The sequence below is a fragment of the Lacerta agilis genome, chromosome 3 (genome assembly GCF_009819535.1).
Source record: "Lacerta agilis isolate rLacAgi1 chromosome 3, rLacAgi1.pri, whole genome shotgun sequence".
NCBI classification, from domain to species: Eukaryota; Metazoa; Chordata; class Lepidosauria; order Squamata; family Lacertidae; genus Lacerta; species Lacerta agilis.
In genome coordinates this window covers 110,353,546-110,380,029 of record NC_046314.1, presented here as the reverse complement: position 1 = coordinate 110,380,029, position 26,484 = coordinate 110,353,546, and the positions used below count along the sequence as shown (strand labels likewise).

The window sequence follows — 26,484 nt, the reverse complement described above, 5'->3', positions numbered from 1 at the left end:
GCGCGCGCGCGCCCACAAACACCAGCTCTGCCGTGTGAACTCCCCAGGGAAAATCCGCGCGACAACCCTGACATTGTAGGCACGCACTTCGCCCGATTGCCACCACTTCCCCAAAACCCTTTTCTTTTTAATTGCGCGGTCAATTGCGAGCAGCAACTCGCTGCGAAAAATATTTTAAAAAGGGGACACCGGCTTGCCGTGGCTTTTGACTTAAGAGATGTTTGTTCTCTTTACGCGCTTTCCCCGCCCCTCTCCCTTTCTAGCTTTTAAATTTCCCTCCTGGCTTAATTTAAAAAAGAAAGAAAGAAAGAGGCCTCCCCCCCCTTTCTTCCGAAACCAACGTGCCTCCTTTTCTTCTTGGTCACTCACTCTCCTGGGCTGGTGCGCGCCTTTACGCACGCCTCTCTCGCCTTCCCTCTGCCTCTCCACCCCCCCCCCCCGTCTTCTACCACTCCTCCCTCCGGAGGAGCAGCCGCCGCCGCCGCGTGTGCCTGATGCCTCGGAGGGTAACCCCCCCCTCCCTGGCCATTGGCTTGCCCTGCGCCGGGCTCCCCCCCTCACTCTTTTGCTTGATCATGTCCAGCCCCCGATGACTGTCCATTGGCGTGGCGCAGTCCTTCCCTCCTCCCCTTCCCTCCAGTTTCGCCCTGCCCATGTTTTCTATGTCTGTGTCCATCCAGTCGCTTGACGTTCAAGTTCGTAGGGACGTCACGTCCGCACTTGAACTTGCAGCTCAGGGGGGCTTTTTGCCATTTTTTTCATCTCTCTTTCTCTCTCTCTCTCTCTCTCCTTTCTCTCTCTCCTTTTTTTCTCCCTCTCTCCCTCTTGCACAGAAAGGGGGAAAAAAGCAAAAGAAAAAAAAGCAAAGCCATGACTGCTATCCCACAATTCATCTTCCCCGCGCCATCTTTGTATTATTTCTAATTTATTTTGGATGTCAAAAGACATTGATGAAGATATTTTCTCTGGAGTCTCTTTCCTTGCTCACCCGGCGCTTCCCGATGTGATCCGAGCGAGAGAGCTCCGCGCGCGCCCGCCCGAGCCACCAACACCACGATGTCTCGCCGCAAGCAAGGGAAACCCCAGCACTTAAGCAAACGGGAATTTTCACGTAAGTAAAACCTTCTCGCCTCCTTCCTTTCTACCTCCCTCTCCCTTGCAAGATATAGAATATATATAAAATAATTAAATTTGGTTTGCATTTTGCAAATTCCAACCTTTTGTGCATGCATTTTTTTTAGTTTTGCAAGGAACACAAAAAGCAACTCACCTTAAAACTCAGCCCCCCTCTTTTTATCGCTACCACCTAGATTACTTTTCAAATAAGCTCATGTTGGCAAGCACGCTGTCTCTCAAAGTTCCCTTTATTTTCTTCTTTCTTTCTCCAGTTGATTCTGCTATATTTTGCCGGAAGAGAGCGCGAGTGTGTGTGTGTGCGCGCGCGCGCGCCTGCAGCTTACAAATGAATTGCAACTTAAAGCAAGCGAGCAAATACACATTTTTCTGTGCTTGCGGGGTGGGGTGGGGGGAGGCGAGCTTTTGAAAAAGGAGGAGGAAAAAGTGAGAAAAAGAGATGTGTACGGTTTGAATCGGGAGTCGATGCTCTCATTTCACACGGGCAAAGAGATCGAGATTAGGAACTCTTGGGGCGCCTTGTCATATAGGCTAAGGAGACATTCCCCCTTTTTTCAAATCTGCTTTGCTCCCTCAATTGAGCCCCCTTTTTGTAGACACTAAAAGGTGCAAAAGGGGGGACCTTCTCGCTGCTTCTTTTGTCTCCACTGGCGAGATCTGGGGTGGTGGGAGATCGCCAACCCCCACCCTTCGCTGCGTGTCCCGCTCCTTTCTCTCTCTCTCTCTCTCTCTCTCTCTCCCCCCCCCCCACCGCCAAGCTCCGCACAGCGAAAGGGCAACGAAGAGGGCAGACGTGGTGTCTGTTTTGGGCCGGAGATCGGCTGCTTTTCTCTGCTACTACCGCCACGATTAAGCTCTCCTTCCTCCACAACACCGCCCCCCCAAGCTCTTACCAACAGTCTTTTTTCACCCCCTCCCTCCCCCTTCCCTCCTCAGCACCCAAACTCCTGCTTTGCAGAAACTTGGGTTTCTGCATGCATGGAGCGAAGGCGGCGAGAAAGATCGCGGCGTGTGCGTGTGTGAGAGAGAGGAATTCCCTTCCTCTCCCTTCCTCGTACTATTTTTTGGAAGATTTTCAAGAAAAAAAGAAAAAAAAAGTGGAAGTGGATTTTGATTGGGAAAAAACTCGTGTCTGAATGTTTACAAGCGCCTCGTGTGCTGCGGAGTCGCTGCCAGGAAAACAGAGCAGGAGAAGAAACGGCTTTGGAAAAAGGGGGGGGGGAATGAAAACAACGTATACGCATAGAGGCGCACAAATGCAAGCTATATAGATTTTCTGTTTAAAAAACCCAGAAGGCTAGATCCTGTTGTCTCTGATCACAATGGGAAAATGATTACCAATAGTAATAATAAATAATTGACAACCATCCCACTCTTAGACAACTCAATACCAAAAGGGTTTTTTCTCCCTCCTATTTTTTATTTAAATGCTGATATTTATTTAATGGTGTGTTGTTTTTTTGCAACGCACAGGCTTCCTTTCTCCCAGCCAAGCGGTGCACAAAAGCTTGAGCCGTGCTTGCTAGCAAACACAAAAGGGAAGTCTGGTCTGGACTTGAGATGGTTGGTTGAAGGCGGGCTGGCGAGGTGTGGGGGGTGGGGAGAGAAGAGAGGAAGAGATGAAATGTACAAGTAGTGTTTGCAAAAGAGAAATTTGCATGCTTTTTCTTTTTAAGGCAGGGGGATGTTTTGTTGCCCTTTCCTCTTCTAATTTGCAAGATGAAAGCCCCCTCCCGGGCTTTTGCAAAAGTTTGTATTGTAGCCTCCCCCCCCCCCATCCATAACCTCTGTCTGAATTGCAATGCAAAGTAATATCGCTTTTGCAACACATACGCTTAGTTGAAGTGACCCAGCGATAGATTTTAAAAGCAACACCCCCTCTCAAATTGCATGGGTTAAAGAAGATGTATTTTCAGAGCTTCTCCGCAGATTATTTTTCTATCTCACACCCCCTCTCCTGCTGATTTTTAAAACATTTTTTTAAGATGCAGAACGGTACGTTGTGTGTTGCAATATAACTGTCACACTTTAGGACGTCCTATCGCCACCCAAACACGTTGCGAGATTCTCCCTTCCTTCAGCCAGACTGATAACCTAATTTGACTCTTATCTCAAACATACCATGGTGGGAGAGGGGGGGGTGAGGAAAGAAAGGGCAAAATGGTGCTTTTGAAAAAAAAGCCCCCCCGTGGAACCACCCCCACTTCAAGATTTGCAAACTAAACCCCCAACCTTAAATCCCCTGGCTTCCCACCCACACCAAATTCCTAGAGATCTTAACAGTTTAAAAAAAGGAATAGACACATACACAAAAATGCAACCTGTTTGTTTGTTTGTTTAAATGATATTGGGGAGTGAGAGTGTTTTAGGGGCACTAAGTACAGTTGCTATGCAAGTTTGGTTTTTCCTGTCCCCACCCTCAATTCTGAGCCTTGGGGCTCAGGGTGGAAAAGGAGGAGATGGGGGGGGGGGCGATCTGTGTGGGAGTGGAGTTAAAACAATTCTTTGCCTTTTTAATTTTAAAAATGCAAGTTTTGGCCACTAGGAGGCAGAGTGAGATCAAGAAACCCCAGCGAACTTGAACCTGATCCGTTTTGCTCCCATCTTTTAATTTTCTACATTTCTCGTTGGGCAAAGGAAGAAGGGGTGAGGGTGGGGTAGAGAACCCCCCCCCCTTCTCTCCCTCCCGCACCCAATAATTCCACCCCTCCTTCTTTGTCTTTAGTTTTTTATTTTAGGGTAATGCTTAAAGCTTCCAGATTGAACCTTTACAAGCAGTCCTCCTTCCAGAATATATCTGTTAAAAGCTTTCATTCTTCCTGTGAGACCCACCCCCACTCCAAAGAAATCCCCCCCCCGCGTGCCCACGTTAAGGGGAAAAAAAACACGGCGAAATTAAAAAGGGGGAAATAGTCGATCCTTTGACACATGGATTTGCCCTGTCATACCCTCTTATTAAACATGTCCTATATAAAACACTTAAGAGACGACCCTCCCCAAGAAGTATGTTAAAATCTTTCCCACAGATGCACCTTAGATTGTTAAAGAAGGCAAACTCTGCAGAGATGCCAGGATGCTGTTTTCTTCCCGGCGACTTTTTGATTCTTTGGCTTGACTTGCAAGAGCATCTGCTTTTGTTTGGGTGGCTTGGTGGGGATCTGTTATCCGCCCCCCCTCCCTTTTCCCGGACCCTATTTGAAAGCTGATCGCTGCTTTTGAAAATAAATAGAGCTGGGTTTTTTGTTTTTAAAGTAGATCCAAAAGAGAACGGCTGGCCCCAGTCGAGGCCAGGAAATACCTTGGCTTGGCTTGCACGTGTTTGCCGATGAGGCTTCCCTGCCTAGCACTTCTCTCCCCCCTCCCCATTGTGTTTTCCGCTCTTTCCCAAGTTCGCTTCCAGATCTCCGTTCACCTCAATACTACACGGTCACTCCTGTTCTTCTTTCGTGCGTGTTTTAATTCACCCTTCTTCCACTTCTCCAGCTCGGCTTTCATGTGCTGCTTCAAACCACTAAACTAATCCTAGCATTCCCTTGGAAGCAAACTTGAATCTGGGCGACTGAATTCTATTTTTATTTTTTATACATATATTTGTTTTAAAATATTTTGGGAGGCTGCTGTGTGTTTAGTTTCTCTCTGGTTGAGGTTTCATTGCTTGTTCCTTGCAGATCCATTTTTTCGAAAATGTAAGACACATTTTTTATATATATAAAAAATCAGGAATGTGCCCTCTTGTTTTTCCTTCCTCTCTTCTTTCATCCTCCCTTCTGTTCTTTGGAAATAAGTGGAAATCCATGGCCCTGTGAAATACTGAGGTTTAATAATAATAATAATAATAATAATAATAATAATAATAATAAATAACAACAACTCCTTATAAAGTGCAGCTAAGATACCTATTTTTCTTGAGGATCCATTGATCTGAACAGAAAAATCAAATGCACAAAATATAGTGGAAGTGGTGGTTACTGAATTAAAAAAAAACCTAGCATGCAATTCAGGATTAGCAGTAATAATAATAATAATAATAATAATAATAATAATAAATTAGGTACTTGTGCACCTGGTTTCAAATAACAGCAATACCATGCTTTCTCTGCTTTAGGAAAGCTTTTGGAGCAAGCTCTGTGCCAATCCTGTTTCAAACACTGCGCTATCATTCTTCTTAATTAGCAATCATTTACGTTAAGAGCACCGAAAAATATGTGCAGGGTATGGGTTTTATATCGGTACATTTGAATATCTTGTTATTTTCAAGAACTTTGCCTCCTATAAAATTAATTGGCTGAATGCAGAGGTGTAATCAACAACGTTTTTCAGCTGCCTCTTCATTTACTGGTTTTGATGAGAATTCAACCAGTTTCATGGGCTTCACAAGAAATCTCTTTTGATGCCCATTATTTAGCATTAATTTTAACTGCCTGGAAAAAAGGTTCTGTCTCGCCTTGCTAAACCATATTACTAATTTCACAAGCACTTCAGGCCTAAAATATTGCAGTTTTTTTTAATTGCTTAGGGAGAAGTTGCTGTCGCTGAGAAATATTTAATTGTTCTGACATTTTTGCTGCTTAGACTGTGCTCTGAAGTTTGCAACTGGGTTGGTAGTGATGGTGATTATTTCAAGTTTTAAGTGTCTTTCAAAGGGAGAACATGGCCTTGTGTTGCTTGCCACTTTGTAAAAATGCAGCCTGATATTCTTTCTCCTAAAATGAAGAATAAGGGTTGTCAGTGTAATATTTATGTCACTGTGCTATTTATGGTCAAAGGATCTGATATGAAACCTCTGTACAGGAGAATTTACAATATAAGTAAAAACCTATCCTCTATATTTCTGTAATTGACCTTTTCTTAAATTAGGAGCAAAGCTTGAGGCAAAATATGTATATAGAGAGAGACTGTATCTGTAGGGTACTATTTGGAGTCCAGATACGAGAGCTGCAGTCTCTTAAAATATTACGCTATTCTGCATGGTTGGGAATTACTCTTGATTCCCCCTTCTTCCAAATACGCTGCCTAGATAGGACTGAAATAAATTTAACCTGAGTGTGCTGTAATTTTTTCATGCACTTTATCAAAATCTGTTCCAATATGGTGCAGTCAAATTAAAAATCTATTTTTTGATTCTCTGTGGCTTTAAGTTCATTAAACGTGAAATTGGCCGCATGCTAAAGAAGGTCAGGCTGATTAACTGTTGAGGTGTTGCGTCCTTCCACACTTTCCTTAACTAGCTGCTTTTGATATTTTGTAAGGGCGCAATTTCATGTTTGTAGTTTTAAGTCCTGGCTTGTAGATCCAGAGAAATACACTCTGGAATAGATTTTTCTGTTTCTCTCTGAAAGACTCTTTTTGCCAGCAGAAAGTAACAAAATAAAAATAAAAATGGAGTTGAGATTGAGTTTACTAATACTGTATGAATCTGCCTTGTTAAACTATCCACTGGCAATTGTGTGTGCAGAAACAAGCTCTTAATGGAGCTTTCTGGAAATTAATCAACTCTTGACAACATTAGGAAAGGTTGTCCAAATCTAAAGAAAGGACTTAACCACTCTGGTTATGAAAGCTGGAATTTAGTTGTCTTTATACAGATTTTTACCTTATCAAGGCCAGCACTGTTAATACATTCTGAATGATAGGGGCATTCCTTTCTTGGGGATGGGTGTGTATATGTGTGTGTGTGTGTATAAATCCTACCTCAGGCTAATTGGCTTATTTTCTTAGATCTTTAAGAGTGCCTTATTTCTCAAAATTGCAAGGAGCAATTGTTCATAGATATATATTTGGATACAAAAATATGGGTGGTGTGGTTGAGAATCACTTTTAGAAAACATGACAATAATAATACGATGGGTCGATTTATAGAATCATTACAGATTACCTTTGATTTTTCTCTTTGTTGGATTATTTTAGAGAGTTGTTCTTGGCTATCCTCTGCATTCCTGCATGTACCTATATATATGTGGCACAGAAATGTCCCTGTGGAAAATGTAGGGCTGTTTGGGTGCTATGTGCCACCTGTCAGACGCACAAGCAAGCTTTTTTCATCATCTTGTGATGATACCTTCTTATAATATTCATGTACATGCATGTTTATGCATACCTGCACCGTAAAGCAAACACATACCATCCCTAACATACAATATAAGAGTGTAAGCACACGTGCAGATTTTCAGTAAAATTTAAAAAAAAATGTGCATGGGAATACCAAGAGATAGCTTTCTTAGCCTCACTTTTGGAGAACAGGAATAACCATATAATCAGTGATTTTTAAGTTTATTCATTCATTGTTAATCTGGAAAAAGCAGCTTTTCAGGGCCCTCTAAAAAAGAGAAACAAAAACAGAGGGAGAGGGAGTCTGAATTGCTCATAATTCATTATAGCTTCTTTTGCTTCTGATGGGACTGCTTGACATCGCTGATAAATTCGTTTTCCTGTTGAATGACAACATGCTATAAAGAGGAAGCTCTTTTGCTGTCTTGCGGTCGGGGTTGGACTGGCTTTATCTTGTTTGTCTTTTTAAAAAGCAAAAGAGAACTTTAAAAAATGGGGTTATGTTTCATGCCATGCCCCTGTGGTGTGTCATCCCCCAAAATTTATTTTATGGAAAGGTCTTAATGACATTAATGTAGTGCATCTTATTCCTGAATGACTGCTGTACAGAGTGCAATGGATAATCTTTTATTTAAAAAATACCCATAGCACTATTGCTGATTTTGGGAGGTGAGATAGCACAGCTTTTCAGCTTTCCTGGTTTTTGTAATGTTTGGTCTGCTGTGTTCAAGGACAGCGCATGCCACTTGCCCCCTGCCTCTAAGCCTAGCTTCTACTACTAATTATCCTCTGCCAGTCAGTGTGGACAGTATTGAGCTAGACAGGCCAGTTCTCTTGACTCAGGTTAAGGCAGCTGTCTGTGTTCCTACAAGGTTCCTGAACATTGTCTTCTTCTCTTCCTTTGACTACAGCCGAACCTATCGAAGCCATTCTCACGGATGACGAACCAGATCATGGTACGTTGGGAGTTCCAGAAGGGGACCACGACCTCCTTACCTGTGGCCAGTGTCAGATGAACTTTCCTTTGGGGGACATCCTTATTTTTATTGAGCACAAACGGAAGCAATGCAATGGCAGTCTTTGCCTAGAGAAGGCTGTGGATAAGCCCCCTTCGCCCTCGCCGAGCGAGCTGCGAAAAGCATCCAATCCCGTGGAGGTTGGCGTCCAGGTCACACCCGAGGATGACGATTGTTTGTCAACGTCATCTAGAGGAATTTGCCCTAAACAGGAACATATAGCAGGTAAATCGAAGCGATGGGGGGGGGGGAGAATGGGGACGCGGGAGAAAGCACCAGCATGTTGTTGGGGGGGTTTCCTGTTAGAAATCTAGAAGTTTAGTAAGAGGCCTGTTTTTCTGAAATTTCACCTGCCAGTTCACAAGTTAAAGATGTTCATGTCAAGTATGCACACACACAGACGTTCCTAAAAATCACAATTCCTGTGCTGCACCATTGAGTTATGTTTCCAGCTGCTTTCTTTTCGACTTCCGCACCTGTCCCTTTGACTCCTGCTGGCTGTTCCAGGTGTGGTCATCCAGAGAGTATATGACGATTAGATTCCCTGCCCCTCTGCCCAACAGCCTGTATTTGTGTCTGCATTTCCACTGATGCCTTCCTACACACTTCAAGGTGGGAACATGCCATTGCAGCGTCATACTTCACAGTCGTGTTTTAATGTGGTCACACTGGTGTTGACACAAATGTTTTGTGCAGTCAACGTGGTGGGACAGAAGCGTGAAACGCTTCTAGCAGGAAACACGTGCTAGGGAGGTCTGATTGGCAGCTGCCCCCTGCTTGTTTAAGGGATGTGGGTCTGTCTACTGCATTTTATCTGCTTGTTGTGTGAAATGCCCGCTATAACCCCAGCACAGCTGTGCAAAAACGATTCCTTTGTAAACTCTACATTTGGACCATAGGGTCAGTCCTGGCCTCTTGCTCCTGGTTCAGTTATTCTTGTGGTTCTCTTGGGTCCAGAGACCCATGAGGTTCCCTTCCCCTCACTCCCATCTCCACAAATCCAGTCCCACACCACTAAGCAACGATACAGAGAGGGGTGGAAAAAGCTCGCTTGGCCTTCTAGTTGGAACCGCCTCTGAAGCCTGTGCTTTGTTAGTGCCAGCCTGTCAAGGCACAGTTGAAGCTGGGGAACCCCCACCCCCAAGTGTTTAGATAGCTAAAACCTCAGCATGATCACAACGGTCTGTGCATGCAATTCATTCCAGGATGCCAAAAAAAAAACTCATTTGAATGCCACATGCCTGCTCTTATCGTTTTTTTATTTTTTTTAAATTGTAGCTGCTTTCCTCATGTCTGCTGGAGCCGGTTGCTTTCCTTTCTCTTCTTTTAATTTCGGATTATTATTATTTTTTGCAAACTCCGGCTTGCAAAGGGTGCGTGTAGAGGAGGAAGGGTTAACATCTCCCCCAGCCTCCGATCCATATTGGCTGTCACGGAGTGGGTTGTAATTAAAGGCAGCCCCTTGGCGAAGTGACACGGCTGACCTTGACTTTAAGATGCCATTTTCCACTGCCCAGGCCAGAGTAGAGAGGGCAGTTGCTGAGGCGCGCAGGCTCGCGTATTCGAAAAGTTTAAGGGCACGTTGGAAATTTCAAAAGGTTGGTTTGACAGGGGAGGAGGCCTGCTTCCTTGCAATCCTGCCTCTTCAGCCAAATGATAAATGCCCCCCCCCACTCCCGCTGTCTCTTGTCTCTGATGTGGTTTTGACAGATGTATCTTGATTTTCTTCAGAGGCTTTACACCGCCACATGCCACCCATACAAATGTCCAAGGTGGATTGGCTCCCCCCCCCGGGCAGCGGCACAAATCCCGATGCGTAATTAAACGGGGCAAGGGGGGGCAGAGAAAATAAAAGTAATGGATGTCATTCTTTGCAGCTGATTATCTATCTATCTATCTATCTATCTATCTATCTATCTATCTATCTATCCATCTATCTATATCTATAATTGTGATTACTGGCAAAGCGCTTTAGCATCTGCATGTATGTGTGTGTTGCATAAAAATAAAATTAAGTGAGAAGATGTTTGGAAGTTAATATGAGGCCCGTTAATTCCGCCTGGCTAATAAGGGCCCCTATTCGTTGTTAGGATACAGTTGGCAAAAGGTGGCTATCCCTTTAAAGAGGAGGAGGAGGAGGCTGCTTTTAAAAATATGCAGCACCAGAAATGACATAGATCTGTTAAGCAAAAGGAAAGGCCGGGAGAGTTAGCATAAAGTATCACTTGTACTCTTGTTTTAATAGCCTAAGGGATATTGTGGTATTAGGAGAAGGACTGTGTGTAAATCACATGCTGCGTTGCATCTCCCTGCCCCATCTGGCCTTATGCACAATCTCTCTCTCTCTCTCAGGCTAAGTACGGGTGCAGTTCAAAGTCCACTTAAATTGGCATAGTCCTGTCAAAGTTGGTAGGGCTACAGCAGCAGAAGAAGTGGTCTTTGGTGTTTTCCCCATCTCAAATGTTAGGAACAGAAGGACATTCTCAGTCCTCTCCCCACCCCCCACCCCCCGTACCTAAAATACAGTAATTAAAATAAACTTAATAGTTCTGGAACATAGTTGAGGCATCAGCATTTGCCGCCTTTTTGAAATGTTATCTTTCTAAACATTATAGTTCAGGTTTCGGGGCCGCTAAGATTGGAACTTAAGTGTCATTTGTGTGCACACAGGTTTTGCAGAGTGGGTTGTTTCCTTTAGTGGAATAGTGTGTGTCTGAGTGAGCATGCATGGGAAGCAGTGCTTAGATTTTATTGCTGAAATCGTTATTTTTCATCAGAGTTAGAACATAACGAACATTGAAAGTGATTGCCAACTTCAAAGCATCCAAAAAGCCACAATGTTTAATTTGTCCATTTGCAGTTTGCTGGAATTTTGAATTTGAATGAAGTTTTGTACTAAATGGCTTATGGATAAATCACCACATACATTATTTTCTTCAGATCTTTTTTGTATGCATCTTTAGTAGAACTTGCATGTCCCCTCATGTTGTTAAAACCTTGTACTTCCTCTGAACAAACAAAGAGGCAGAGCAAGGAAAGAAATACTTTTTACTAGGCCAGCCAGATCCAAGTTTTCAGATTTTGTAGGATTCTTCTTCAGGTGCAAGTGTTCCAAAATAAGGCATAATGCAAATAAGCTATAGCTGCAATTTTTGGGGTTTTTTTTTTTTTTTTTGCTTTGCCTGAAGAAGAGTTCTGTGTGATAGGAAGGCTCCCATCCACTGTTTTGTGGATACCAGCAACTTAGCTATTTTAATTTCGTTTATCTCTAATTTTTAGTATGCACATTTTTTGCCCTTTTAAACTACTAATTGTAATTCCTAAAAAGCTTGGCTTGATTTGTTTGCATGTTCAAAATGTAAGTCAGCTTCTATTGTGAACTTCAGTTATCCAGCAATCACTATCTGTGTTCCACATTCTGTATTATGCATTATTTTGTGGTTGTCCCCTGCATAACCCCATGTCAGAATTGCTCTGCATAAGCAACACTCCCATTTATCCAAACTTCTGATTATCTTAGGCTTTGTGTGATCTGCTAGAACCACTTGTATAAATAAGGGTAGTCCTTTATGTGTATTGAAATTAAACAGCAAGGATCCTGATTGGGCAGGCTATTTTTCATTAAAAAAAAATCAAAACTGCAGTGTGATTATAGTATGTAGGTTAAGCTGCTGTAGCGTCATGTGAGGCTCTGACCATTACGTCACGTGCCATCCTTGTTCCGAACGGGAATGAGGTATGATTAGTGAGTCCGGCACTTTCCGGAAGGATTTTCAGATCTTTTGTGTACTGCAGGCCTGCTAAATCACCAAATATGGAGCAGCCCTTCTGTGATGTAATGTGGTATTTACATATTGAACAGCTTTGTATAAAAGACAGAAAGCAGTGTCTGTCAAGCAAGAATTAAGGTGTGTGTGTATGTGTGTGTGTGTGAAGGGGAAGACCCAGCAAAAGACCCGCACTGTATCTAGGTGTTCTAGATATATTGTTTGGTTCAAGATGTGACAGAAAGGCAAGAGGAGAGAGATGGCTTTTGTTTAATGCATTTCTACTGTTTTGCTGAACTTCGACGTGGGTTGCATTGCTGATGTGAACAAGCCTTTGAGTAAGTTGCTTACAGGTCCAGGATCAACATCCTACCGAAGGCTGGTGAGCTCTGATTTGTGTCATCAGTCACTGGCGATTTGCTTTTCCCCAAAGCGAAAACGCTTTTGCCTTCTTTCTATTGGTCCTTGCAGAAACTGGTAATATTGGTTCCCATTTTAGAGGTTAACACACTGAGGCTGGAGAGGCAAGAGATGTGCCCGAAGTCAGAATATGAGTTCAGTGAGGAGGAGGCAATCGAGTTCAGGTTTCCCAGTTCTGTGTCTGGCATTTTTCCTATCCTGAGCTTAAGATTTGGGGCCACAATTGTAGTGATACTTGGCATTTGTACAGTGTTTTCAGAAATTCAGAGCTCTTCATGTTACTATGGTGAGATGCTTTCATCCATCTTCTCTCTTCAAATTGCTCAGAGAGCTGATTTCTAATATCTCAACATAAACACAGTATATACGCAAGGTAGAGCGACTGATCCAAAAATAAGATCATACCTCTTGCTTGAAAATTTAGAATAACTGCTATCCCCTTCATCCTCAACAACACTTACCATCCCTACTCTATGTATAAGCGTTCATTGAAACAGCATATAAAATATATATTTTTTAAAAAAGACATGCACACACAAAATTGATTCATATTTCTACCGTCTTTATTTTTTTTTTAAGGAAAAAAATATGAAAGGTGACTTGAATGATCAAATACAATTGGTCCTAGGGTTTTGTCATAGCCTGTGGATTTTGCTTTGCTGATGGTTGTGGGATAGGCAGAATGGAACACTGTCCCAGCAGACGCATGGGCTAGATGCACTTAGAACTACAGTTCATCCAGTAAAATTGACTGGCAGTGGATTTGAGACAGACAAATTGCACAGTTAATTTCACAGAATTTTCTGCCACAAGGTGTGATGGCAGTCACTGGGATAGATGGCTTTCAAAAGGGATTAGACAAATTCATGGAAGAGGAGGAGGAGGAGAGGTCTCCCAGGGGCTATTAGCTTTGATGGTTAAATGAACCTCATATTCAGAGGAATATGCCCCTGAATACCAGGAGTTGGGGGGGGGCATAGGAAGGGAGGGGTGTTGCCTTCAGGCCCTGCCGATAGGCGTCTTGGAGGCATCTACTTGGTCATTGTAGGATGCACAATATGCTGGGCCTGATGGACCTTTGGGTTGATCCAGCAGGGCTCCCTCTTGTGCCTTTTGTGCATATGCAAGGGTACTGTTGCAAGATTCTCTTCCAACATATAGGACCTGTATGTATTATAGGTGATGAGGTGATAGTCTTTCACTGTTTCTTTCACAGTTTATTAGAAAGTGAGAGAACCCAAAGAATTCTGGGTTTCTCTTTCTCAAGTGGAAAACAGTTTTTGTAAATTGTTGATGCAGCCAGGGGGTGGGGGATCAAATGTTGCTTCCCAACAATAATTATGATAATTCCCCCCCTTTCTATAATCTCATTTCATTTTCCCCTGCCCAGGCATTTTAAGCGATTCCAAGACAACTTTTGACACACCATTGAGCTAAAGTTTCAGTATAAACTCAAGTGATGATAACCTCTCCATTCCCATTCTTGGAATTCCAAGTGAAATTAACATTTTCTCTCAGGCTGAGCTAAGGGTGGGGAACATTTTCAGGGGGTTGATGGGATGCCAGAGAAAGGTGTCCACACACCCACACATTCCTTTTTTCCGCTCTCTTGCTGTGCCACTCCTGAAAAAGAAAAGACTAGCTGACCATGACATTTGGATGGATGGGCAGGTGCTGGAGTGGGTGGGGAATCCGGTGTTTTAGATAACTGTTGAAGAGATGATCTTTCATGATAAGTGTCTAGGAAAAAATAGAAGCAAAATCCTCCTTTGTAACAATGCAAGAGCAGGTCTAGTTAAGAATCCTGCAGTAAGGCGTTTATTGCCCTTTTTCATATTAAATACAAATACTCATTGAGCCATTTTCTAGTCAGTAAGCTTGTGTATTACAATAAAAGGCTGTTTTCTTAGGATAAATAATGATTAGGGTTCACTGCTTTGAAACAGAAGAAACAAGCTACTGAGTCACTCTGCTGTGCAGTGAGATGATGCATCTTTTAACTCTCTCGTTCTAGATAGAGGAAAGCCAGAACTGTCATTGATGTGATATTTCAACAGCCCACATCGTACAAACGATAAATTCTTGCTTCCTCCCCCTCCCTGCCTGTTCCCTGAATATGTGTGTTCATTAACATCTAAGCATATGGGTTAACTTGTCCACAGGCTCTGGAGTGACACAGAATTTTTTAGTTGATGTTGATCTGTTGCAGCAGCAGCAGCAGAAAAAAATTATAACCAGAAAATTAATAGAATCTGTGTATCAAAAAGTGCATGCATCTGGCCCTTTAAAACCTCTTATAGCAATGTTTCGCAGCCGCTGACCAGACTTTGATGATGTGTGGGGAAAGGTGTGGTAGACATATGTGGGCAAGAAGATAAATGCATAGCTAGGTAATCTTTCTCTATTAGCTTTTAAGAGCCTGTCCATTATATAAATTTGGGTGGTATATAGTGGCGGGGAAATAGGATTCTGTGCTTCAGATATACCTAACTGGATTATGGTATGTGTATGTGTACCTATATATTTAATTTGCAAATATGCATGGATCTTCTATATGCCGTACAAGAGAGGAGACCCCCTTTAAATCATGACGCATATTTTTTGTAACCTTGCTTTCCATACAAACCCAGCCATACACTTCTCATGTCATAATCTTTTGGGAAATTAACCCACTTAAGTGTGATGTGCTTCCTGCAATTAGAAAGTGGGGGGTTTGTTTGCAGCCGATATCTTCAATAAACAGACTAGGTGTAGAACTAACCCATTTGAGGTTATAATGTTGTGGTGTACAAATGGAAATATTTTTTTTCCATTTAGCAACTCTGAGGAATTGAGATACTTTAGATTTCAGAAATTAAAAGTTTGCAGTTTGGATGGGCAGGTGGGAAACAGCCCCAGTGCTAAGCCCCAGCCATTAGCTGATCTTGCTCAATTCAGAAGGACACAGAAGATTGTTTTAAGCTGAAAAAATTTGGAGGGATTTCCCAAAGGCAAAAGGAATGCTTCCTGGATCACACCATGTGAGCAGCATTTGTAAATAAGACACAGGAAAGGTTGTGAACTGGCAGGCTGGCTGTTGTTGTTTTTTGGTCAAAGCACAATGTCAGAGCAAGTCTTTCCAAGACAAATTGTAAATAGAACCGTCACAACAATTGCACGACTGAGCTACAGAAGTGCCTGCCTTTCTCTGGCTGGACCGTTGTCAGAAGACTTTGGAGAAGCTTAATGGAGAACCCAGAGGCCTGTTTGGATGTGAAATTTTACTTCTGTCAAGCAAAGAAAAATCATGCTATGTTGCAGACGACCCCAAAGTTCTTCTGATTTGCACGAACAAGAGGGGAGCAGTTTCGGGGCGAGATGCATGTGTGACATAATTGGCATGTGTGTGCTTCCAAACGTTTGTTTCTCAAGTTGCAATTTGGGAGAAAGCTCCACGTGTCTCGTGTGTTCATCCTTCGTATATGAGAATAGCAGGTGGGGGAAATTGTTCTGGTTTTTCTCCACCCTCTCCATTCCAGATGATTGATGCAAAAATCAGCTGTTACTTCAAACATATATATGGGATCTCTTTTTTTTCTACACCACTTCCAAAGGGTGTATGTATGTGTGAGTGTGTATCTATATTTATTGTGTATGAATAAACAAAGCAGCATGCAGAGAAGTTTCCTTCTGATTGAGCATAAGTATTTCAAAGCAGCCTCCACATGGGCTGAAGTTCCTCGAATTAACACAATTTATTCTCTCACAAGAGTATCGTTCAGCATAAGGGATTATGAATACCGTCTTTCTCGTTTGAGTGTCTGGCATTTAATTGTCGCAAAGTCAATGAATCGAAATAGACCTGGATGCAAATCAAATAGATCTGTCTATTTATCCATTTATCCACATTTCAGTTTCCAGTCATTATATACAGTGCTTTTTTCTATTAAAAAAATGTTTAGGGGTACTCTAATTTTCCTACTCATATTGAAATACTGCCCCTTAATGAGGCCGAACTTAGATTCACAAAGTGTCTAGGGGTATGTGTACCCCTGCATACTCCCATAAAAAGCACTGATTATATATATATCTGTATCTGTATCAGCTGCAAAATAATTTAATAAATGCCAGTCCTTGTACGGCTAGACTTGCTTAGACAATAAAGATTGATTTATGGGGGCTCAGCAGGGACACTGGAGGAGGGGAGGTTTGTGTGTGTGTGTGTCGTGGGGGGGGGCAAGCAGAGTACCAATGGATAAACAAAATATTTTAGATCAAAATGAAGAGGAAGGAAATAATTCTTTCATGCAGGCTTCTAATATTGTGAAACAGATTGAAAGTATTTCAGCTTTGTGAAATGCCAAGAACCCGCATTCTTTGTGTGAGCCATTCAAACACAAAACGAGAACCAAAGTGACATAATAATTTCAGACAGTGTATGTGAAATATGCATGCGTTTGTCACTTAGAATATGCAGAATCCTTCGGACAAAATTCACTTTTCAGACCTCATTCAGTTTGATACAATATTCTCCCCCGCCCCTCCACAAGCTGCAGTTGGAGTGACCAAAAACAATATGGCATTTTGCTATATTATAGTAATAGTAGAATTAAGACATTTTCCTATGTAACAATAATAGGGTTTTTTTTGGAGGAGGGGCTATATTTTAAGTAGCATTGCTGTGAGAATGAGTGCTTTGTTTATGCATGTTTAAATGGTTGGGTGCATGTTTGAATATAGAACCTCACAGAGCAATTCTAACGGGTGTGGTGGGAAAGGGATTCTTTACTGCATCCTCTGCCCTACCTGCCAAGGTGGACACCCCCGCATCCATTTTCGTTGCATCATGTCCGGGCTGGTGCTGCACAGGGGGTGCATACTGGGTCCCTCATCAGGAAAGTGTTGGCTTTCAGTCCAGCAGATCTAGCTCTACTCCTTGTATGCTCTGTCCTCAAAACTCCCCATTTTGGGGCTTTTCCCTAGCCACTGCTGGCAATTGCATGTGCTCCAATGTGGTGTCATGGAGGGGGGCACCTTTGTTTTGGGGAAACTCCCCCTGTTGGCAGAGCCCAGCTGGATCAGGCACTAAGATTACAGGCAACTCCCTGTTTCTGCGGGGGTTGTGTTCTGGGTGAAAGTGCTTTGGCGGAGAACACATAAGCCCACCCCATTCCACCCCCCCCATTCTGCCCCCATTCCTCCCTCCTCCCGGTCCAAAATGACCCACGTGTTGGCAATCATGCTTCAATTGGACGTGCCTAAAATTGTCACTGTCTGCACTCTGCTCAAGATTGCATTACACAGGAACAAACCCTGGTTTGTACACTCTACAGGAAGGCACCTTGCTCATCCAACCTCCCCCATGAGCGTACCTGTATATACTCCGTGCTGGTAGTGTGTGAAGAGTCCGTGTAAAGAGTCTCTCAGATTTTCTCCTTATTGCCTGGAAAATCAGCATTTTGTATTGTGTACAGTGTGCTTGTCTAGTTTTGTTCGCTTTGGTCATACTGCTATATCAGATTGGGGAGTAAAAAAGATTAGGAATGTCTTTTTAAAATAATATCAGGGAACATGAGCTCAGCCAATAGTACTTCATTAATTTTCCTTTAAAATTGATTTTCCTTGTAGTCTTTCCCAGAAAGTCTTGTTCAGATGAGCATATAAACCTCTAAGTTTTATAGTTCAATCAGTGAATAACTTGATCCATGTCTTGTTACATCAGTCTTATGCTGCTGCTTAGATTATTATTATTTTGACAGGATCCTAGAAGAGTTGGTATTTCATAGGACTATGGGATCTCTAACTACAGGTTTTCATATACTGTATGTATACTGTGCTTACAGATTAAACACATAGGAATAGCTACTACATGCAGGAGTGTTTTGTGTGCTGCAGTTCTAAGGAAGTGCAAAAGTGTTTGGCAGAGAATTCAGCATCCTGAGAACCTTGCTTTTAATTTTTCTAAGCAAAATCATACACGCAAAAAGAAAAACAAGTTTCTAGCCTGTGAAGATTTGAAGATAGGTGTGAAATCTCAGAAGCTGGGGAAGGGGATACCTGAAGAGAATTTTCAGTGACCAGGTCTTAGCTCTCTATAGGTCCTTGTGGCTGCAAAAGGAAAGTAGATATGCAGAGTTGCTATTTCTGCATAGGTTATATGCTATTGAGACTAGGCTACCTATGTACTGTTCAGAATTTTACATTCCGCATAAATGAGAATTGTAGAAGGAAGGTGCATGTGAGGAAATATTTGCTCTTTTGCCACTTGTGAAGCCAACTGAATTGTTCACATCACAGTGAGCATATAGTAAAACATGGATGTACAGAAATATAAACCCATGTTCTTGGGGACATACTTTCAGGAAGGTTGCCAATGTGTGCCTGTCATAACTGAAGGGATATGTAGGCCCCAGTGCTGCCTATTTAGATGTCCTGGTCAGAAGATATCTTCTCCTCTTTCTGCTCCAGGAGCAGCCTTACCTTACCAAGGCTTGCATCACCTTCCCTTTCATGTCTTCTCCACTTGGGACTCAAAGTTCTACCTCTACCTCATCAATCTTCCCTCTCATAGATTTACCACCTTCCTCTTTCAGAAGGAAGATCGGTCTATTCCCTCTCTAGGGTTAAGCAACTAGGACAAATGTTGCATCTGCCCAGTAGAGGATCAAGCCTAGTGGCAGGAAGAAGTTAGGTGCAGTTTCTTTCCTCAGGGAGGAGCTGTCTACTCCCCCTCTCAAAACACATTTGTGTTTCAGATGGCATATTCCTGAATCATACCTTTGTGTCTGGTGACCCTTACTAAATCTGGGCTCACCATTTGGTTAAGAATAAAATAGGCATCTCATCTCCCATTGCATTAAAAACCAAAGGGAACGAACCTTTTGTTGATAAAGTTGCTATAGATATTATGAGGTAGAAGAAACTAACAAGGGCTCATAAAAATATACTGACTTGTTTTTTCAAAAAGCAATTTAATCTTGAATGTATCCCAAAGTGAGCCTTAGCATCATTCTGTTTATTTTCCCTGTCCCTGAAATCTTTGTCTCTGTGTTTCAAATGATATACTGCAACATTGCAATAGTGTGTGCCTGTGCTTGCTGGGGAAGGGGTGCTTCTCTGCTGAATCTCCAGGACCAAACATCTTCTCACTGGGCAGTGTCGGGGTGCTCATCTATATGAGCAAACTACCCTGGGCTGAGGTGTCTCACCCTTGCTAGCTTGGTCGTTGATAAAATCCTGCCAAGTGGTAAGCAGGGTTTTGTGAACCAACAGGTGCAGATGTGTGGTTAAAAGTCGGATAGAAAGTGTTGCAAAATGGCTGTCTTTGCTCAAGTTTTAAACAGAACCAAAGGCGCATCTTTGTGTTGAAGCTCCTACCTTTGCAGAGAGAGAGAGAGAGAGAGAGGAGCTCCTTTTTCTCCATGCCAACCTAGTTTTGATGTTGTCTGAGTTAGGAACATCTTCCTGCTATTTCCCAGCCCGTTTTAGTATGCAAAAGTGCTCTTGATGAGGTGTGGTGGAGTTTGCTAGGCAGCCTTTTCCTCTGCTCCTCCTGCATTTTAAAAACTTATTTCAGGGAGGTGTGTTTTGCTTCCCTCTGTGGGGTGAGACACCCCTTGCCAGCCCCTGAGCACATTCCTCATTCCGAGGTGGTGTTGAGTCAGGTTGGCGAGGGCAAGGTTTGAGGTATGCGTGTGTGTGTCTGTATGTGGTGCGGGAAGGTTAGTCCCGATCCCTGCGGGGAATATGTGTTCTTCATTTGCCTTTACAATTGGAGCACCTCAGAGTGGCTTTCGGGTATGAGCTCAGATGGGCGCATGTAAATAATCTGTCAGATGCAACCCAAGGAATATTAATGTCCCTTCACCACCACACTATAATAAAGCTGTACACAGCAGGCTTAATATGGAGGCAGTCTGGGGAATTGTAGAAGACTTAGGTAGCCTAGAGAGAATGACAGCAGTGGGGGGGGGGGGAATGTTCAATATGCCAGATTTTCCACAGGGTTGTTTTCTGTGATCTGAGATAAAATGAAAACACCCCTTTTTATTTTTCATCCAATTTTATATAAGAATAAGACCTTTTCTCTCTCTATTTCCCTACCCTTTCCTTTACATTTTTAAACAAATGAATATAGAGATGGACAGAGATAATGTGAGGATGGCGTGATGAGAAATACCTTCCTGTTACTTGTTGAAATCTTTCGTTTTGTTCAAGAATGGCCACACATTAATTCTTAAAGGCAACAGCAACCCCTTCATCTGATTGAAACAAAGGAAACACAGTTAACATATGCTATGTTCTGCATTCTCTTTCGCTCTCTGCCAAAAAAAGAAGCAACCTGGTCCTTACATTCGGAGTTGGTTCTCTGTTGTCTTGAGGTTTACAACAAAGCTAAATCAAAATGTATATTTGGGGAGGGGCTGTTCTGACACCCACCCACTTTTAAAATAATGCATTCATTTAGCAGAAGCAACAGCTGTCAAAGTTTAGCTAAATGTACAGAGGAGACAGAAGAGAGTGCCTTCCCCTCTTAACAACTATATGCATTTTCTAATGGTGGAAAGAAATGAGTTGACAGTGAGATGTTGAATTTGAAGTTTTCAGACTGTGCATGGAGGTATCGGTTCTCTTCCCTAGAGAACCAGACTAAATAGTCTGATGCAATCACAGTGGGAGCTTTACCTGTACAGATTGCTGTTTAAACAAATACACTTTTCTATATTGAATGAATATATGTAAACCAAGTTTGGATCAGGTGTTATCTATATATTTTATCATCTATATCCATTTCTGTATCTGTTTACCCCTTGACTATGCAGATTGAATATCATGTTTTTCAGTTGAGATAACAAAATAGCACCCTTAGCACCAAGAAAGCAATCGGATCTTAATCTTTCTGTGAGATTGCCATTGAGGAGAAGCTCCTTTAGAGTGTGCTGCTTGTTTTGCAGATAGGCATTGTCAGTGTGTTATTTTGCTACGAATCGGCACCACTCCTTGAATTCACCCTGGAATAGTTGAACGTCAAACATGATGACGAAGGGATATCCGGGGAGAGCTGGTCAGTTATAAACAATGAGCTCTTGTTTATATGCTCTCAGTTCTTTAATGCCACTGCGGAATGGTTACATCAACAATTTGATCTTAGAGCTAGAATATATATATTTTTAAAAAGCACACACAACATGATTCAAAAGCTCAGTTAAATTGGTCCATCACTCTGACACCAACAATTATTTTAAAACAATAACAGAAGTCCGAAATAGCATTCTAGGTTCTGTTTTAAGAAATGGGGTCTTTGTTTGCCCGAGAGCTTGAATTTTGGGTTGGTAGCTTCAGTTGGGTTTAATTAGCAAGGTAAAACGTAATTAGTATTGCAGGCTTTAAGTGATGAATTGAAGTGATTAATCAATGATACCTTTAATCACAGATTTAAATTCCCGCCAGTTAATAAGTATGGCTAGCAAAAATGTGCAGGGTTTATGAATGGCTGATTACTTGTAGCCCACACAGATGAACTTGGTCTATTCCACACCAAATTTGATTTAAAAAACAAAAAAACTTTAAAGATTGAGTTTATTTTCTTTCACCTTGTATCTCAAGTAAGCCCATAGTTTCTCTTTCAGAATGAAAAAATTTAATCCTTTCTCCTAATGGTAAGAACTATGGGCAATTGAAGTAGACGGTGCTTAGCTGAAATCAGTATCAATATTTCTGCTGAAGAAGGGCTCCCCCCCTTTTCCTTTTCCAAACAAATACTAGTGGGACTTGAACTATTTTTTTAAAAACTTTACTCTGGTTCCAGTGCATTAGTGTTAATTCTATTCCATTTCCCCAAATCGGATGAAAAGTAAAATACTGTAGAAGGAAATACAGTTTCTTTTCTAATAGGAGTGTTGACTATGTCACACTAAAGAGAAATTGCCCACTGTCTTCAAGGGATTTCTCACAATAGCACCATCAAGCTTTTATAATAATAATAATAATAATAATAATAATAATAATAATAATAATAATATTAAAATTGACTTTTTTGTTTTTGTTTTTAGAAATCCCAGATAATGATATATATTAGTTGTTTGCCAGCACTAAGCATAATATTTACAAAATAAAATAGGCAGCTTGACAACATTTCATGTATTTCATATTTCACATACGGAACCATTTTATAGATCACAGTTTAGCAGCTGACGAAATGTGCCAAGGCAGGTGAAATGTGAGGTTCTTTTCAATAAATAAGTTGGACTATGCAAGACAGTCTACCCCTGACATACAGAGAGTTGTATTTATTTCTCATTGGAGCTACTCAGGAAAGTGTTAAATCTTTGTATATTATTATTATTTATAATTGCCACACTGTTAATTAGGATGATGATATTTTTTAGAGTAATCTACACAATAAACTTCAAGTTCCTGCCCAGAAAACTGAAAGTCTTAAATTTGTATTTTCAGTGACTGACAAGAATCTCTGTGTTGTGGAAGAGTGAGTTGGTCTTCTCCCATTCTGCCTTTTATATGCAGCATACCACGTGTGTGACACTGTTCCTTCATGAGGCTGCCTGATTTGTATAATCTGCGCCCCCCCTCCTGGGTCAAAGAATGGAAGAAGACATCACAAACCTTCCTCGTGTGCCTCCTCCTTGAGAGGTCCGGAGGGTGGCAACATGAGAACAGGCCTTCTCTGCAGTGGCTCCCCGTTTGTGGAATGCTCTCCCCAGGGAAGTTCGCCTGGCGCCTTTGATTTGATTGACATACTATGCCCTTTTAAAATGTAGGGTTTTTTTGGGGGGGGGGGTTATTGGGTGTTTTTTTTTTAATTGAATATGTATTTTGTGGTTTTATATTTTGATTTTTTTCCTGTGAACTGCCCTGAGACCTCTGGGTATAGGGCGGTATTTAATTCAACAACAACAACAGCAGCAGCAACAATACAACTGATTATCTGTGTGATTGGGCCACACAGTGTACCTGTTCCCTCTCCTCTACCTCAAGAAACAACCACCAGTAGCCTGGTGAAATGTACAAACCAGGTCTCAGTTTTGGCAGGCAGAGGCCATGGAGCCAAGAGGCGAGATTAACAAGGGACAAATGCGTGAGAAAGCTCATTTGTGTATATATTCAGGCTTCCTTTCTGCTGAGGTTGAGGATTTAAAAGTTAGTCTGAAGGGTTCGTCATGGAAAAGGAAGGTTTTGAAGAGGGCTTTGAAGGAGGTAGCATGAGACATAGCAGCAGGTTAAATGAGTCCTGAGAGGGTGTTTCAAATCAGATAGATGATAAATCTGAAATATTTTCATTACTTTGAAGGCCTAAAATAACCCCCTCCAACCTGGTGCGCTTAAGATAGTTTTGGATTCCATCAGCCCCAAAATGGTAGTGCAAAACCATCTTAAGGGCACCAGCTTGTGATGATTTGACCTAAACCATTCCTATTCCTTGTTATTACAGTTCTTTGTTTTATTTTGTTTTGTCCTAAGCAGGATCCATAAAATAGCTCTTTGTCGACTGCACACATATTCCAGTAATAATGCTTTTTTGCATCATAAGCACATGGTACCTCTTAAAGACTTACTGAGAAGTGTTACTATTTGGTAATAAACTACATCATTTTATTTACTGATAGGTTTTGTGTACCGTTAAGTGAGGCGGCTTGGGGAGAGGTAAGAGGTGGTCAATGAAGAAAAATTAAATTCTTATAAAGATACTCATGGATCTTTGAAAACAACTGATGTCCCTTTTAAATTGCTGCATTTTGAGGATCTTCAAAGGAGATGGTGTTTCTTCTGATCTTAAAGCCTGTGTGACTGGTAAAAAAAAAAGGAAAAGGGGGAGAAACAAGGCCTAGTCTACATACAAGTTGATGGCTTTAACAAGTTAGTACAGGCACATGCTTATTTGTACCAATAGAGATTCTCCCCCCCCCCAAAAAAAAAATCCTGTATGAAAAATAATTTGCTCACTCACAGCAGATGCTGTTGTTTGTCTGCCTTTTGCATTTACCATGATGCCCAAGGTTTAATAATTGTGCCTTGGCCTTTTTCTATTTGGGCTGTTTATTTGTTAAATTTGTACCACAACTTTTGATACGTTGTGTTCCAGGCAACCACACCTTGACGTTGGCAAGGGAGGGAGGCTGGGGCTTGTAACATGTTTTACTTGTGCACTTGAATATGTTATACATGCACCAAAAACTGTTTGTTTTCCTCTGGTACTCACTCCAGGGAACCAAGGTAGACAAACAAACAACCCATCATTTGTTATTTACTGCAAGATTCATCTTTCTGTCTTTTTCTTTCTTTGCAAGTTTCTGTAGATGCGAACATTTGCTTGAAAGGGCCAAACTAAGATTTGATTACTTAGTAATTGTGTGAATGGTTATTTTTAAAAAGAGCAACATCACAGTTCTAACCATGCCTGCTTAGAAGTAAGTCTTACTGAATTCAGTGGAGCTTACTGATTGCAGACTAAATATCAAGTGTGGTTTAGATCTTATCAGAGAAGATGGAAAGGCTTTAACTCTTTTTTTTTTTTAAACAGAATTTATTAGCGTTTTCATAATATAACACAATCCCAAACCCACACCTACAAATACAAAAACAAATACAAATACACATAATGCCAGGATTCTTCTTCTTGTTTGTATACCTTATATAAAAAAAAAAATTTCTAGTTCTGAATCTTGACTTTTGACTTCCCCCGCCTTTTCACCTTCGGTTTTGAATCGATATACTACTTTCCTAACATCTTTTCTCTCTATATATATATAAAAAAGAAACTTTAACTTTAATTAAAGATAACACCATTATCTTGATCTTTCTATTATAACAAAAATCTTAAACAAATATTCTTATAAAGACTAAACTTATTTCTTCTATCCTTTATCATGCTGCTTTTAACTTAAAATTCAATATCTCCCTACTTGTTTAAAATAAACTTATAATTAACAGACTTCACTCTCCGATTTCAGATACCATGACAGACCATTTGGAATATACATTTAATACTTCAACCCACTCCCCCTCTGTCCATTGTCTTTCTCTGTCTTTCACCAGAACCGGATCTCCAATTCTCTTCTTCTAAATGTCCACAGATCCAGGCAGCATTCACAGCAAACCTTGCATCAGGCTTCAGGGTGTCCATCACTTCTTTTTTGGGCTCCTCCGTTTCTTTGTACCATATTTCTTCTTCTTGTAGAAATCTTAATTCCATGTCCCTTGCCCCCGAGCTCCCACCTCGGGGTCTGGATATTATAAATTTTCCCGTTCCGGGGCTGCCACCCCCAGGAATCGGTTCCTTTTCCCGGAGTTGCCCAGCCATTTCAAACCATCCTTCAAGCACCCCTCCCAGCTCTTTGCCAAGGTTCGATTCCATTGTTTAAAACTTTTGAAAAGCCTCCTCTGTGGAAGTTAAGTCCATTTTCTTTAAAATCCCACACAAGACTTGTAGTTTCCGATCAAGTAGTTCCAGCTTCAAGACAGTGAGCATTTCCTCATCTTTTAAACCGGAGTTCAATACAAGTGCGAGCACAAAGTCCAGCATTTTGAAAGGGAGGGTGGGTATCAAATTTCAGCTCCTGTCTCTTCCTTCCTTTGTTTCAATTTTTTCCCACGACAGTCCAAATCGTCGCCATTTTTCCGAAGCTGGAGTGTAAAGACCAAAACTTCAAATGGAGATATTTTTTCCCCAATTAATCCCCAAAGGGAAATCTCAGCAGTCTCAGTTTTCAAATTCCAGATACTTTCTATCGATTATTGTAGCAGCAGTCACTTAAACTGGTTAGTTTCTTTCATCTCCCGAAGGGAAGGGAGGCGGGCTGCCTTTCCTCTTTCCCCCAGATCGTTCCAAGATTAAAAAAAAGTCAGTCAAGTACTCACAACCACTGGGTTCTTATCAGCTCGTTAAAGACAGGTAGAACTTAGACGCTCATCACAGGCTTTGTCGCCGCATTTACATCCCGGTTGGGGCATGTCCCCTATAGCCCGGCTCCGTCGTCCCTTCACCCCCACTCCCCCTTTACAGGGGGAGCGGGGGAAGGGTTCGGAGCCACAACGGGCACAGCCGGGGAGCCCAGGGTGCGGGACGCTCTTCCCGCACCCCAACCGGAGCCCCGCTTTGCGGT

At 41.8% G+C, this 26,484-nt stretch overlaps 1 protein-coding gene across 2 annotated transcripts in view; it reads left to right on the top strand.

Annotated features, from left to right (window-relative positions):
- The first annotated feature begins 467 nt into the window (after nucleotides 1–467).
- The window catches only part of BCL11A (BAF chromatin remodeling complex subunit BCL11A), a 162,595-nt gene continuing 136,578 nt past the window's right edge, over nucleotides 468–26,484 (top strand). The window contains exons 1-2 of one of the 2 annotated variants that reach the window (XM_033145131.1): nucleotides 468–1,111; nucleotides 8,094–8,423. In XM_033145131.1, coding sequence (XP_033001022.1) covers nucleotides 1,057–1,111; nucleotides 8,094–8,423 — 385 coding nt within the window. In that variant the 5' untranslated portion in view covers nucleotides 468–1,056. The remainder of the gene's footprint in view (nucleotides 1,112–8,093; nucleotides 8,424–26,484) is intronic. The other variant, XM_033145130.1, reaches the window with a different exon arrangement.